This window comes from Microtus oregoni, unplaced genomic scaffold (genome assembly GCF_018167655.1).
Source record: "Microtus oregoni isolate MIOR12 unplaced genomic scaffold, Mior012 000047F_ref0000412, whole genome shotgun sequence".
Classification (NCBI taxonomy): domain Eukaryota; kingdom Metazoa; phylum Chordata; class Mammalia; order Rodentia; family Cricetidae; genus Microtus; species Microtus oregoni.
In genome coordinates, this window is record NW_024543221.1 from 12,776,333 (window position 1) to 12,792,928 (window position 16,596).

General features: G+C 45.4%; 1 protein-coding gene across 1 annotated transcript in view; it reads left to right on the plus strand.

The window, feature by feature from the left end:
• Ush2a (usherin) overlaps positions 1-16,596 on the plus strand; it is a 669,744-nt gene that overhangs the window by 623,547 nt on the left and 29,601 nt on the right. The window contains 1 exon segment of the mRNA XM_041635252.1: positions 8,443-8,456. Within this exon segment, the coding sequence (XP_041491186.1) occupies positions 8,443-8,456 (14 nt within the window).

Genomic DNA, 16,596 nt, shown 5'->3' on the forward strand with positions numbered 1-16,596 from the left:
AAAAAACAAAACAGAAAAACAAACTTTGCTACCTTCTTGTTCTTAATTATGTGAATGTCTGTGTTTGTGTGTGTGTGTGTGTGTGCAAGTACCCGAGGAGGCCAATAGAGGAGGGCATTTGGTTCGCTTGAGCTGTAGTTAAAGGCACTCGGTGTGTACCAGGAACCATGCTCAGTGAGTACAATCACTCTTCACTGCCACGTCCTTTCTGCAGCCCCTCAAGGTAATCAGAAAGCACAGCAACCCAGAAGGTGTAGAGTGGACTACGGCTGGTGGCTGGAAAGAACCTGTCTTTGCTGTCCTTAGGGTCAGAGCACCGTTAGACAGTGCCGGGCCCTGCATGGCCCTCCCTTTGTCCCGTCTCATTTGCTTCACGAGGATGTGTGCAGTTGTCAAAGACCCTGGGCTCTCAGCTGGGTTCTTGAGCAGGTGGACCTGGCATGGACTCCTTGGACGGCAGCAAACACTCAGATACTGCAGATAAGTCACTGATGGCTGCTGCCTTGGCCCGTGCTGTGTCGTTGGGGGAAAGCAGGACCACCTATGGTAGAAGTCTCAGCTCCATTTTGAAGGCATCTAGGTCCGAGGCATGTGTTGTATCTCTCTAGTTAGGTTTCTCATCAGGCGTGTCGGTTGACCAAGGGACCCACATCAGAGGCAGAGGTGAATCGAAAGGGGGCTATTGCCTTTGTAGCTGCTCCTGCCAGCTTTGAGTCACAGCTGTCTCCTTGATCACTTCCCCTAAGTGGTTAACATTGCAAGCGTAAGCTGTCACATCCGACTTATTCTAGTTCATTTCTGAGACAGGGTCTCACTGTATTCCTGTGTGGCCTAGCACTCAAATGTAGACCATGCTGGCCTTGAACTTACAGACAGACATCTTCCTCTGCCTCTTCAAATCCTGGCTATAAAGTCAAGCACTACAATGGGCGTCTCATTCTACTCTTCTTAAAAGAAAGACCCACTCTTTACCTATGGAGGTAGAAATGAGGTCTGTGGTAGAATCTTGTTTGTGCAAATAAAGCTTGCCTGAAGATCAGAGGGCAGAGCTAGCCACTAGCTAACCATAGAGGGCTGGAGGTCTGTACAGACAGGAAGTGATATGGCTGGGCAGAGAGAGAAAATGAGAAGGGGGGAAGGAAGTTGAGAGGTAGGTGACAGTGGCTTGGCTCCTTCGTCTCGCTGATCTCTCAGCATTTCCGCTGTATCTGACTCTGGGCTTTCATTATGAAGACCTGTTAGACTTGTGCTATAGAGCTCAGCATTTACTGGGGAAGTTCCTGTCTCCATCAGACGATGTTTTCTTGATAAACCTGTTTCCCTTCCTGCCGTATTGCACTGTTTTGCCTTGTTTCTCTCATCCTCTGGAGGTATAAGAGTTAACACTGTGAAACAAGACTTTCTGAGTTGAGAAAAGTTGAGTCTCCATTTCAACCCAACCTCCTGGGAGCCTGAAATTCTAAAGGCTCAAACATGGAAAGATTATTTGTAGAAAAGAAAACCACGTGGGATACAGAACCTGAGTGGAGGGCGTTAGGAAACGGCTGTTTATAGTCCACGGGGGTGGGAAGGTGGCTTTGTGGAACAAGGCATACAGAGTTCTGTTAGAAACCCAGTCGTCCATGGGAATGCCGAATGAAGGACTGTCCGCCGGAATCTGATTCTTAACCCCGTAAGTGTGTTTTCATGCCTCCGTGCTGAATGAAATCCTTCCAGGAAAAGACTGTTCTTTAAACGAGTGTCCCGTGGCTAGGCAGAGCCAGGGGACACCTACACACTCAATTGGCATTTTCTCCTACAGTGCCACTTTTTACTTTGGCCCCTCTCAACTGGACTGTGCTTAGCTATACTGTTTATACCCCGAACTTCTGTCAGAAAGTTCTGGATGAATGAACAAGCAAGTTAGGGCAGTGGTCTTCCCACAGGCCTCAGGAAGAACCTGGTGAGCCTCCCTCCTGAGCTGTCCCAGGGTTTTGCAGATTTGAGGGTGGAACCCAGGGCTTTGCACATGCAAGCCAAGCAAGGCTTCTACCACTGAGCTCGGCCCCCAGCCCTGCACTTTAGCTTTTACCTCAGGGAGAGATGTCTGGCTAATGAGCAGCTCCAGGTAATTCTGCATTCATATTCATACTCTCGCTTAAGGCAATGACTCACCATGGAGTTGCCCGGGCCTGCCAGGGCTCCCTTTCACTGACTCGTGCTGACAGGGACTTAATTAGCTCTCCTGAAACTTCCCCACATTGACAGGTTTCTGCAGTGAGCACCCACACACACTCAGAGGCTCCGAGGGCTTCTGGTGCCTAGTGCCTGGGTGACTGAGAATCTCCAGCTCAGTCTTACAGGAGACTTTCTGACTCACTGATGTGAGGGTCCGGTCTTGAGGCTAAGGCTAAGGGAGCCGGGGCATGCTGGGAGCTGCTGCTGCTTAACCAACCAGTGTTGTTGCCCAAGAAGAGGATGGAGGGAAGGCTGTGAAGGAAGCAAAAGGGATCCTTAGAGTCCGAGGATGTCCAAAGGCAGATGGATTAAAATGTTAGTAGGGTACTGGGCGTCTCCATCAAAGCTGCCAAAGCACAGGTGATGAGCAGAAGAGAAGGAGAGAGAGAGAGGCGTCGTGCCTTTTGGCTAATTGAACAATTTAGTTTCTCCAAGCCTTCCCTCATTGCCTTAGCACTTGTTATAATAGAATGTCTCGGACCATGTAGCCTATACCGTGAACATTTATCGTCCACAGTCTGGGAGATCTTACAATCCAGGTGCCCATAGCTGCCTCGTATAGTGAGGAACCACTCTACTTGGCAAAGGCATCTTCTCATCGTATCTCACAATGCAGGGCGGAGAGGGAGAGGAATCGGGCAAGAGGAGGAGGACACAGAGGGAGAGTCTCCTCTCATAAGGGTACCAGTCCCGTCTGTGAGGGCCCCATCCCGTAGGAACTCATCACTCTAAGAGATAACTCCGTGGACCCTCACACTGGGACCAAGACTCAACACGGGAATTTTCCTTCACTCATAGCTACTCCTTCGTGCTTCCTTCCTCCATACTTCCTCCCTGCATGCTACTCCTCACCAAAATGAGTATGGACCCATCAGCAGTGATGTCTCTATTATGACCTAACCTAGTTACCTACAAATAAATTCATTTTAAAAATTATAAAAATAATTTTCTGTGTTCTCAATAAATGTTGGGTTTGGTAATAAAAAAAATTATAAAAATATCATAATCTGTAAGTATAAATAAGTAATAAATGTATTACACTTACAGGCTACGGGTCCTTAGTGTCTTGGAGGAAAGCAACATCATCAGTGTGACAGCAAGTCTTTGCTACAGCCAATAGCAGAAAAGTACATTAAGGTAGACTGCAGCCAAGGGGATTGTCCTGTTTGTCTGGGGAGGAAACTAAAGGAATTCCTCAACACAAGAGAAGGACTAGACACCAGACCTTGGCTACTAAGGCAGGACTTAAAGCTGTTGTTCTTTCTTCACTCGTTCTTCCGTCCCTCCATTCCTCCGGCCCTCCGGCCCTCCATTCCTCCGGCCCTCCATCCCTCCATTCCTCCGGCCCTCCATCCCTCCATTCCTCCGGCCCTCCGTCCCTCCATTCCTCCGGCCCTCCATCCCTCCATTCCTCCGGCCCTCCGTCCCTCCATTCCTCCGGCCCTCCATCCCTCCATTCCTCCGGCCCTCCATCCCTCCCTCATCTTGTCCCTACCTAGCTTCATACAGTACAATGCATAGGCAAGCTTGGGGGTTAAAAGTGAATGTGCTCAAAAAAAATAGATAGGAATATAATTCAATCAATATCATAATAGCTATTATTATCACCCTTCCTCAATAAGGAAGAGGACTGCCCTAGAACTCTAAACTTGGCCTGTTTTACCATGTGCCTTCCTAAGAACTGAGAAAATTAAGCGCTCTCGGTGAGCATGCCTCATCCACGGTCTGCTTTCTCCATCAAGGCGACACGGCATGTGTGAAATGCGGCCAGTCAGAAGCAAGTATTGCGCAGTGCAGCCCTCACACCAAAGACAGCCGTGAAGGCTAGGGACCCCTGTTTCTCCAACTCTCAACTCCTGTTCTCTAAAAGAAAACAGTTAGAATCCCAGAATTTGGACTGGGCAGATGGCTCAGCTGTACAGTGTAAGCACAATGCCCTGGGTTCAAATCCCAGAACTCATGTTAAAAGAAAAGCCAAGGACACCTGTAACCAAAGGACTGAGGAAGCAGAGGTGGAGGCATGACAAGTGCATCTTCGGGGCTTACTGAGCACCCAGCCGCGCTCACTGGGGGAGCCCCAGACCACAAAGGCTCAAAAAGAAGGTAGATCATGGCTGAAGAAAAATAGCTGAGGTTACTTAAGGTTATTTAAAGTCTTGCCTCTGTACCCGTACACATGTGCACACGTACCCCCACACACTCGTACACACACACACACACACACACACACACACACTTGCACATGCACACCACAAACCTTGGCTGACATTTAATTTCACGTGGTCCCCTTTGTGTCATTCAGGTGTGTTATGGGAGTAAACATTCTGTATTAGTAGGATGCCTAGGTCTTAGGCCCATGCTGTACCCCCAGTCTGAGATGAAGAGAACTCTGGTCTGTATCAATGAATCTTTAATCAGTAGTAGACTGTATCAATCTCTAATCAAGATCACGAGTGGCTCTGAACGGGCGGGGGGGGGGAGGGCTCCTTACAGTTCATCCTTCCTTGTCTCAGAGAAACAATCACTGACACAGCCCGAGACCGTCCCCCATCACTGAGAGTCTTACCGCACTTCTCTGTGCTGGCTCCTTGTCTCATCTTGCTTGCTTTCTGATGCTGTCGCCGCACCAGACCCCTTTCCGAAGCGTTTTCTGCACCACATTTAGCTGCAACTTATCAAGCATGTTTTCTGTTTGGCTTTGGACTTGCATTTAATTAGGTATTAATCTCACTAACGTATTTCTGACCAGCACGGAGGCTTCTGTTTGTTTAGTTTTCCCACAAGAACTGAGCTCCCTCTGCCTCATGTCCCTCAGCTCAAGGTCTTAAATGATTTATCGATAGTGTCTAACTCAGCCTGTCTGAGGGCATGGATGGAGCTTTGGCCCCCAAAGACATTCCCAGAGATAGCAAACTCAGGGCTACCACTGGGCCACGGCCCACATCCCATTTAGCCTTGGTCACGTCAGTCATTCTCGGGAGAGCCTTTTACCTTCCTCGGGACTCTGTTCCTAAGCCTTCACCATTGCCAGTCTTTCTCATTGCCTTTGAAACAGTTACATACACATGTGAGCACAGTTACACACACATCTGGACACAGTTAGAGTTACAAGCACACCTGAATACAGTTACACACACATCTGGACACAGTTACAAGTGCATCTGAACACAGTTACACACATTGCATCTAAACACGGGTAGAGATGGGCTTACATTTCAAGAAGGCAAATTAGAGAATGCCATCTAATGAACAAACTTTAATATAAGAACAGTGTTGTGTATGTGTGTGTGTGGTGTTCATGAATGCCGTGCACACGAGTGTAACTTCGAGTTGTGCAAGCATGTGTCTTTATACAGAGACCTGAGCAGGATAGCACGTCTTCCCCTATTGTTCTCCCATTCACAGCTTGAGTCATGGCTCTCACTGAGCCCAAAGCTGACTGCAGATGTCTGTCACATGGCTAGCCTGAACCCGAAGCTGACTGTAGATGTCTGTCACATGGCTAGCCTGAACCCAAAGCTGACTGTAGATGTCTGTCACATGGCTAGCCTGAACCCAAAGCTGACTGTAGATGTCTGTCACATGGCTAGCCTGAACCCAAAGCTGACTGCAGATGTCTGTCACATGGCTAGCCTGAACCCGAAGCTGACTGTAGATGTCTGTCACGTGGCTAGCAATCTGCCAAGGTCCACCGGTCTGTCTCCTTAATGCCGAGGTTATGGGTATAGGCGGTTATGGATCTATGCAGCTGTGCCCAGTTTTGCACAAGTCCTAGAAATCTGAACTCAGGTCCTTGTACAGAAAACTCTCTTCACTGACTGAGCCATCTGCCCAGCTCAAGAAGAAAACGTTTTTGAAAGTGAGGTTTCTATATATTCTTAACCCTCAAGGTTCTAGAGTAATGAACAATACAGAAAGAGATATAGATTGAACATATAATGCTCAATTGCAAAATTTGTATTGCTTTATAACAACTAGTTGGAATCCAGAAGTGAGCCGTGGGTTGCCAGGCAGCCTTGCTGCATCCTCTCCCATCTTTTCATGTGAACCATACCATGATGATCACTGCTAGCTTCTTGATGTGGCGATGCACTAAGGAAGAAATACTCGAAGAACGCTAAGGCATTAGCTCCTCGGTCCGACTTTCATTTCTGTTGCTCTCACAAATAACACAACAAACCCACTTAGCAGGGAGGTGATTGTTTTGGCTTAAAGGTCACACTCCGTCATTGAGGGAAATCAAGGCAGGAGCTCAAGCAGGAACATGAGGCAAGAAACGGAGGAGCACAGCTGAAGCAGGTCTCACCTGATTGTGGGTCACATGACTGATGCGGGTCACACCTGATTGTGGGTCACATGGCTGATGCAGATTACAACTGATTGCAGGTCACATGGCTGATGCGGGTCACACAGGCTCATGCTTGGCCGGCTGCCTTCTGGAATCACTTGCCCAGAGAAGAATATGCTCACAGTGGGTTGGCCTCTCCCACACAATTAAAAGTCTAGATGGTCCCAGGGACATATGCATGGACTAGCATGATCCAGACAGTTTCTCAGTCAAGACATTCCTTTCAAATGACTCTAGCCTGTGTCAAGTTGACAATTAAAGCTACCAAGGACCTTGGAGTCATTCTGTAAGGTGGGCACTGTTACCTCTTTTGCATTATCAGGAACTGAAGCAGCTCAGCCAGTTAGCCAGTTGAAGTGGGGAGGGGAACGGCTCAGATCCTGACCTGCTGTAACTTCCTGGCCCCACTTCCATGCACTGTTTTTCTGAAGCACAGCTCCTTCATGTCTGGAAGGAACACAGATGGGTTCCTACCTGGCTGCAAAACTTACTGGCTCTCTGTCTTTAGCGAGGGAGTTATACTTGTGTCTCTTATCTGGTGGGCTGGTTAGTTCTTGTCCACTTGATACAAGCAACTGTCATCCAGCAAAAGGGAATCTTTTTTTTTTTTGTATGACAAGAACTTTCTTTTTTTTCTTTTTTTTTTAAGTAAAAATTTCTGCCGCCTTCCCGCCTCCCTTTTCCCTCCCCCTTCCCCCACTCCCCATGCCCCACTCCCCAAGCTCTCCCCATTTTTCCCTTCTCACTTTTCTCTCCCCATCTCCCCTTTCCCCCATCCCACCCCACCCCCCAGTTTCCAAGGTCCTCCCCCACTCCATCCAGGTCTAGGAAGGTGGGCATCCAAACAGGCTAGGCTCCCCCAAAGCCAGGACATGCAGTAGGATCAAAACCCACTGCCATTGTCCTTGGCTTCTCAGCAGCCCTCATTATCCACCATATTCAGAGAGTCCGGTTTTATTCCATGTTTTTTCAGTCCCAGTTCAGCTGGCCTTGGTGAGCTCCCAATAGATCAGCCCCACTGTCTCAGTGTGTGGGTGCACCCCTCACAGTCCTGACTTCCTTGCTCATGTTCTCCCTTCTTCTGTTCCTCATTTGGACCTTGGGAGCTCAGTCCATTGCTCCAAAGTGGGTGTCTGTCTCTATCTACATTTATCACCAGATCAAGGTTCTATGGTGATATGCAAGATATTCATTAGTATGGCTATAGGGTCAGGCCATTTCAGGCTCTCTCTCCTCAGCTACCTAAGGACCTAGCTGGGGACACCTCTCTGGACCCCTGGGAACCCCTCTAGAGTCAAGGCTCTTGCCAAACCTAAAATGGCTTCCTTAATTAAGATATATACTTCCCTGCTCCCATATCCATCCTTCTATTATCCCAACCATCCCATTTCCCCAAGCTCTCCCCATCCTCCCCTTCTCACTTTTCTCTCCCCATCTCCCCTTTCCCCCATCCCACCCCACCCCCCATTTTTGCCCAGCAATCTTGTCTACTTCCAATGTGCAGGAGGATAACCATATGTTTTTCTTTGGGTTCACTTTCTTATTGAGCTTCTCTAAGATCAATGTTTTTTATTTATGGCTAAAAATCAATTATGAATGAGTACATCCCATGTTCATCTTTTTCGGTCTGGGTTACCTCACTCAGGATAGTGTTTTCTATTTTTATCCATTTGCATGCAAAATTCAAGAAGTCATTGTTTTTTACTGCTGAGTAGTACTCTAATATGTATATATTCCACACTTTCTTCATACATTCTTCCATTGAAGGGCATCTAGGTTGTTTCCAGGTTCTGGCTATTACAAATAATGCTGCTATGAACATAGTTGAACAAATACTTTTGTAGTATGATAGGGCATCTCTTGGGTATATTCCCAAGAGTGGTATTGCTGGGTCCTGGGGTGGTTGATCCCAAATTCCTGAGAAACCGCCACACTGCTTTCCAAAGTGGTTGCACAATTTTGCATTCCCACCAGCAATGGGTGAGTGTACCCCTTACTCCACATCCTCTCCAGCAAAGGCTATCATTGGTGTTTTTGATTTTAGCCATTCTGACAGGTGTAAGATGGTATCTCAAAGTTGTCTTGATTTGCATTTCCCTGATTTTGGCCATTTGAACTTCTTCTGTTGAGAATTCTCTGTTCAGTTCAGTGGCCCATTTTTTAATTGGGTTAATTAGCATTTTAAAGTATAGTTTCTTGAGTTCTTTATATACTTTGGGGATCAGACCCTTGTCTGTTGCGGGGTTGGTGAAGATCTTCTCCCAGTCAGTGGGTTGCCTTTTTGTCTTAGTGACAGTGTCCTTTGCTTTACAGAAGCTTCTCAGTTTCAGGAGGTCCCATTTATTCAATGTTGCCCTTAATGTCTGTGCTGCTGGGGTTATATGTAGGAAGTGGTCTCCTGTGCCCATATGTTGTAGGGTACTTCCCACTTTCTCTTCTACCGGGTTCAGTGTGTTCGGACTGATATTGAGGTCTTTAATCCATTTGGACTTGAGTTTTGTGCATGGTGATAGATATGGATCTATTTTCATTCTTCTACAGGTTGACAACCAGTCTGCCAGCACCATTTGTTGAAGATGCTCTCTTTCTTCCATTGTATACTTTTAGCTCCTTTATCAAAAATTAGGTGTTCATAGGTTTGTGGGTTAAAATCTGGGTCTTCTATTCGATTCCATTGGTCGACTTCTCTGTTTTTATGCCAATACCAAGCTGTTTTCAATACTGTAGCTCTGTAATAGTTTGAAGTTAGGAATGGTAATGCCTCCAGACATTCCTTTATTGTATAAGATTGTTTTGGCTATCCTGGGTTTTTTGTTTTTTCATATAAAGTTGATTATTGTCCTCTCAAGATCTGTGAAGAATTTTGATGAGATTTTGATGGGGATTGCTTTTGGGAGAATTGCCATTTTTACTATGTTGATCCTCCCAATCCAAGAGCAAGGGAGATCCTTCCATTTTCTGGTGTCCTCTTCAATTTCTTTCTTCAATGCCTTAAAGTTCTTGTCAAATAGATCTTTCACTTCCTTGGTAAGAGTTACCCCAAGATATTTTATGCTATTTGTGGCTATCGTGAAAGGTGATGCTTCTCTGATTTCCCTCTTTGCTTCCTTATCCTTAGTGTATAGGAAAGCAACTGATTTTTTGGAGTTGATCTTGTATCCTGCCACATTACTAAAGGTGTTTATCAGCTGTAGGAGTTCTTTGGTAGAGTTTTTGGGGTCGCTTACGTATACTATCGTATCATCTGCAAATAACAAAAGCTTAACTTCTTCCTTTCCAATTCGAATCCCCTTGATCCCCTTATGTTGTCTTATTGCTATTGCTAGAACTTCAAGCACTATATTGAAGAGGTATGGCGAGAGTGGACATCCTTGTCGTGTTCCTGATTTTAGTGGGATGGCTTTGAGTTTTTCTCCATTTAATTTAATGTTAGCTGTCGGCTTGCTGTAAATAGCTTTTATTATATTTATGACCCTTGTATTCCTAATCTCTCCAAGACCTTTATCATAAAGGGGTGTTGAATTTTGTCAAATGCTTTTTCAGCATCTAATGAAATGATCATACGGTTTTTTCTTTCAGTTTATTTATATGATGGATTACATTGATAGATTTGCGTATGTTGAACCAGCCCTGCATCTCTGGGATGAAGCCTACTTGATCATAATGGATAATTTTTCTAAGTGTTCTTGGATTTGGTTTGCCAGTATTTTATTGAGAATTTTTGCGTCGATGTTCATGAGTGAGATTGGCCTGTAATTCTCTTTCTTAGTTGGGTCTTTGTGAGGTTTTGGTATCAGGGTAACTGTAGCTTCATAAAAGGAATTTGGCAATGACTCTTCTGTTTCTATACTGTGAAATACATTTAGGAGTATAGGTATTAGTTCTTCTTGGAAGTTCTGGTAGAAATCTGCATTGAAACCATCTGGTCCTGGGCTTTTTTTGGAAGGGAGGTTTTTGATAACAGCTTCTAATTCTTTGCGACTAACAGGTCTATTTAAATTGTTTACCTGGTCCTGGTTTAATTTTGGTATATGGTACTTATCTAAAAAAAATTTTCATTTCTTTTGCATTTTCCAGTTTTGTGGCATACAGGCTTTTGTAGTAAGATCTAATGATTCTCTGAATTTCCTCTGTGTCTGTGGTTATGTCCCCCTTTTCATTTCTGATCTTATTAATTTGCGTGTTCTCTCTCTTGTTGTTTGATTGGTTTGGATAGGGGTTTGTCGATCTTGTTGATTTTCTCCAAGAACCAACTTTTTGTTTCATTGATTCTTTGAATTGTTTTCTGTGTTTCTATTTTGTTGATTTCAGCCCTCAGTTTGATTATTTCCAGTCTTCTACTTCTTCTGGGTGAGTCTGCTTCTTTTTTTTTCTAGAGCTTTCAGGTGTGCTGTTAAGTATCCAATGTGTGCTTTCTCCGTTTTCTTTAAGTGGGCACTTAGTGCTATGAACTTTCCTCTTAGCACTGCTTTCATAGTGTCCCATAGGTTTGAGTGTGTTGTCTCTTTATTTTCATTAAATTCAAGGAAGACTTTAATTTCTTTCTTAATTTCTTCCTTGACCCAGGTGTGGTTCAGTAGTTGACTGTTCAGTTTCCATGTGTTTGTCGACTTTCTGGGGGTAGCCTCATTGTTGAATTCTAACTTTAATCTGTGGTGATCCGATAAGACACACGTGGTCACTAAAATTTTTTTGTATCAGTGGAGGTTTGCTTTGTTTCCGAGTATGTGGTCAATTTTTGAGAAGGTTCCATGAGCTGCAGAGAAGAAGGTATATTCTTTCCTATTTGTGTGAAATATCCTATAGATGTCTGTTAAGTCCATTTGCTTCATTACCTCCATTAATTCTCTTATTTCTCTATTAGGTTTCTGTCTGATTGTCCTGTCCATTGGTGAGAGAGGTGTGTTGAAGTCTCCTACTATTAGTGTGTGTGGTTTGATGTCTGCCTGAGTTCTAGTAATGTTTCTTTTACATAAGTGGGTGCTTTTATATTAGGGGCATAGATATTCAGGATTGAGACTTCATCTTGATGAATTGTTCCTGTTATGAGTATAAAATGACCATCTCTATCTCTTTTGATTGATTTTAGTTTGAAGTCAGATTTGTTAGAAATTAGTATGGCCACACCCACTTGTTTTTAGGTCCATTTGCTTGAAAACCCTTTTCCCAACCCTTTACTCTGAGTAGATGTCTGTCTTTGTGGTTGAGGTGAGTTTCTTGTAAACAGCAAAATGTTGGATCCTGTTTTCATATCTAATCTCTTAGCATGTGCCCAGCAAAAGGGAATCTTAATTGAGAAAATGTCTTCATCAGACTGGCCTGGAGGAAAATCTATGGGGCATTCTCTTGATTAACTAGTGATGTGGGAGGGCCCAGCTCAGTAGGTGGTGATATTCCTGGGCATGTGGCCTTGTATTAGATGGGTGAGCAAGCCAGTAAGCAGCAATCCTCCATGATCTCTGCTTCAGTTCCTGCTTCCAGGTTTTGTCCTTGGCTTCGCTTGGTGATAGAGTATGATATGCAAGTTTAAGCCAAAAAAAAACCCAAAAACCTGTCTTAGTTACTTTTCTATTGCTTTGATGAAATACCATGACTAAGGTAACTTGTAAAAGAAAGCGTTTCATCTTGGGATCACCATTCCAGAGGGTTAGAATCCATGACAAACCTGACGTGGAGTGTAGCAGCAGGCAGGCAAGCAAGGCACAGAAGCAGCAGCTGAGAGTTCCCATCTGATCCACACGCAGAAGGCAGAGTGAGACCAAAAATGGCGAGGGCTTTTGAAACCCCGAAGCCCACTCCCAGTGGCACACCTCCTCCAACAAGGCCACACCTCCTAATCCTTCCCAAATGGCTCCATTAACTGGGAAACAAATGTGCAAATATTTGAGGCTATGGGGGCCATTCTTATTCAGACAATCACAGCCCCTCTCCTCCCATGTTGGCTTTGGTCAGTGATTCGTCATAAGAACAGAAAAGCAAACTGGAAGTTCTGTAAAATGGGGTTAAGAGACTTATTTCAATAAAGATATTGAGTGGACTAGAGTTAAAAGCTAATACTTTAACACCTATACAACAAATTAGAATTTAATATTAAATGCACAGAAAGCATTCACTATCCAGAACCCTGTAAGGAGAAAAGCTGAAATGAATAAGGAACTATTCTGAGCACCTGGGAACGCAGGCTCCACTCTGCTCCCACAAGGAATGGCTTCCTGTTATCTGGCATCTGCCTTCATCTTCTCAGCCTCAGCCCTTACTCAGGACTAAGCTGAGGTTCTGCACAGAGGGTCTTTGCACAGGCTCTTCCTTTGTGATCTGTTCCTACTGATCTTTGTTTGGTGGCCTCTGCCTACTTGAATGGATAGCCTGAGTATCACTCCTAAAGACCCTTCTGGACAGTCCTGGACAGACTGATGCATTTCCTATATGCTGCATGAAAATACCCATACATACGTGTGTGTGTGTGTGTGTGTGTGTGTGTGTGTATGTGTGTATCACCATGCACACATTGACCCTGTACCATCAGTTCCTTCCTAGCTTGATTTATTATCTGTTCTTGTGGATTACCTTTTCTCCGGTAGATTTTGCTCCATCCTTGATTACTATGGTATGCAGGGTTGGACATCAGTGTCTGACACATAGATGTGGCTTAATCAGTGTCTTTTACATTCACGGATAATTAATTATCTTACCTCGCACCCTAGTTACTTTAGCTGCCCACTTGACACAGTCAGAATCACTTGAAAAAGCAGTCTCCGCACTCAGTTACTGCTATCATGGGTGAGTCTGCCAGCATGTCTGTTAGGAATTACCCTAACTGATAACTGACGTAGTAGGGCCCAGCCCTCTCTGAATGGTACCATCCCTCAGCAGGCATATAAGAAGTTAGCTAAGCCGGGCGGTGGTGGCACATGCCTTTAATCCCAGCACTCGGGAGGCAGAGACAGGTGGATCTCTGTGAGTTCGAGGCCAGGCTGGTCTACAAGAGCTAGTTCCAGGACAGGAACCAAAAAGCTACGGAGAAACCCTGTCTCGAAAAAAAAAAAAAAAGTTAGCTAATCATGGTCCTTCAGGAGAGTCAGAGTGACCTAGCAGTCACACTCTGTAATTTCTGCTTCAAGCCCAGCGTAAGTTCTCGTCCTACTGACCCTTGATGCTGGACTGTGACCCAAAAAGGTAAAGTCAAATGAGCCCTTTCCCCCACTGTTTGCATTCGTCGGGGCGTCTCATCAGAGCAACAGGGTCCACTCTAGCACCCAGTGCAGTCTACTTTCCCGGCCATCCCAGTCTTGGCTCGCTCCAGCCACTCTGTGGAGATGGTGCATCCTTTCAGGACTGCAACAGTCAGGGCGTAGCTGCCATTTTATTGAACATGATAGAATCACTACTCAAAAAGTAGATAAGGATGGAGGCTTGTCATTTCCCTCTTTCAGTTCAGCCCAAGGCCCAGTGGTGAGATGCTGCTGCCCACATTTAGGGTGAGTTGTCCCACCTCCACATAATCAAGGCCATCCCTCACTGGTGTGCTCAGAGGCCAGCCCAACCTGGACAGCGCCTCACTCAGGCTGCTCTCCCGGTCACTCTAGATCCTGTAAGACTGACGGTTGACATTAGCTAGCATAGAATTAAGCAGGAAGGAATCCTGAGTAGTCCGGGCTGGTATCACACACTTATACTGGAAAGTTTACCCTATACATAGCAAATGGCATAAACATCTACGCCCTTCAGTTTCCTTGTGAAATGAGAGTATTAATGCCAACTGTATGGCATTGTTGGAATGATTAAATACCTTGATTAAACAATGAACTACAAGGGACATGATCAACTTCTTGGCATGGCAGCCTGCTTCTCCATCTACAAAGTTCGTGCTGGGGAGAGCCACATAGTTCAGCTACAACAACAACGATCGCCCAATACTTTCAGGAAGTTTTCAGTTTTGTGTTGGGTCCGTTTCTCCCTTGGTGCCCAGGGGGCCTGTGGGTCATACACGCCTGAGAGCACATGCAGCAAGCAAGCCGAGGGCCAAGGGAGCTGGTTTCCTCCTCCTGTGCATCCCCTCTGAGAGCAGAATGATACCAAGTTCCTGTTCCCTCCAAAGTGGAACAGACAGCGCAAAACTTAGCAAGCAGTAAACTCCGAACCTTCACTCTTACGAAGCGTGGACTCGGATTAATTCGGTGTTTCATGCTGTGTTCAAGCCGGTTCTCCAACCTCGTGGTTTAGAACAGAGTCCTAGCTGTATCTATTGAGCAGTCTAACCAGGGCAGCAGCAGCAGCCTCAGCGGTGGAGACCAGGTGGTCATTTCTAACATGGGAGAAGTCTCCTAACTTGTGTAGTTACTTCACATCTCTGAATTTCAAAAGTACCAGTAGAAAGTGAGACAATGTCCCTCCCTCCACCCACTCACTCACCCCCTTCTTCCCCTGTGTCCCAGAATTCAAGTAAAATCGTGTTCCTTCTTGCCTGATCCAAAGTGTTCTGGATGAAAGGAACCAGGAATGCAGGGACTCTGTGCAAGAAAGGTTCTCAGTGAGGTTATCTGGCAAACAGAGGTGCTGGGCAAAGTCCATCTGGTGATGAAAGAGGGTCAGAAAGGTAGACAATGAGGCAGGTGGCTTCACCAAGCCCTCCAACAAGTAGCCCTGCCGGGCTGGAATCTGTAGGCTAGTCACAAAATAAAACAATTCCGTAGCCATATAATTGCAGACTCATTGCTGTCTCCAGCCATGAGCCTCTCTGTCCAGTTCTGGCAAAACCCATTCTTGTGTGTTACTACTCAACCATATTCAAAAGCCACGGCAAGCTACCCCTTAAAAAGGCCTGCGCGTGAATGGCAAGGGAACGCTCTCCAAGAGTGTAGAGGGACCCATAGGATTTCCTTGATTGTGTCTTTTTATTTATGAGGCATAATTTATGAATGCCGGGAGCAAACCACGCTGACTGATAACTAAAGAATGCCAAAGCCATAAATCAGGAGCCATGTAGGAAGCGCGGACTGTGATCGAATCTATTGAATTAGCTGTTGGCCTGAGCCAATACAGGTATTGGAAAGACCCTTTTAATATCTATTTGTCTCCCTCGCGGGAGTGTGATAACAATCACATTCCATGCCCCTGGGAAACAAATAATTTAATTGTTTGCCTGTTAACACGCGACCTATTTACTCTGCTGATTAATGACTGACTGCCATGGCTGCCCATGCTCTTATTTTTTTTTTTTTAATTTCTGAGGTGAATTGTTAGCACTGTATTTTCACTCTCTGGTTTGTACAAACAACGAGGGCTCTTTCCTACTGCCACCCAGAATTACTGAAATGCTGTCTAATCAAACACTCCATGAGGAAACATACGAGGGATATCACCAAAGAGCATCCCATGCCGTCGTGAGGTCATGTGTTCAAACCCCTAGGATCTAGTTCAAACAAACAGGCAAACAGAAGTAGTAGCACATAGTTCTAGTGCAGTTGAGACAGATAGGATCCCTGGGGCTCACTGGCCAGTTGAGCTCCAAGTGAGGGTCCCTGTCTCAAAACATAAGGCGGAAAGTAATTGGCAAAGACACCTGATGTTACCTTGGATTTCTGCGCGCGCGCGCGCGCGCGCACACACACACACACACACACACATACATTAGTGTTTGTTTTCAAGATTGTAGGTAGTCCTGATGCTAGAACACACTCTAAACAGACACGTGTAGTAGAACTTTTTTGTCGGGACCGTCAGCTCCCCAATAATGCGATGGAGGCTTATTAATTATGAAAGCTTGGCTGATAGCGTAGGCCTGTCTTTGGCTACATCTTATAACTTAAATTAACCCGTTTTTATTAACATACGTGCTGCCCAGAGGCTCGTTTACCTCATCTATGAACTGTCCATCCTGCTTTTCTGCTTCCTCCGTGTCTTTGTCCTTTTCCCAGCATCCTCTGGGCCCAGGAACCCTGCCTAGCTATTGGCTGTTGAGCTTTTTATTAAACCGATCAGAGTTACACTTCTTCACAGTGTAAACAAGATTACTTCACAACACTCTATGA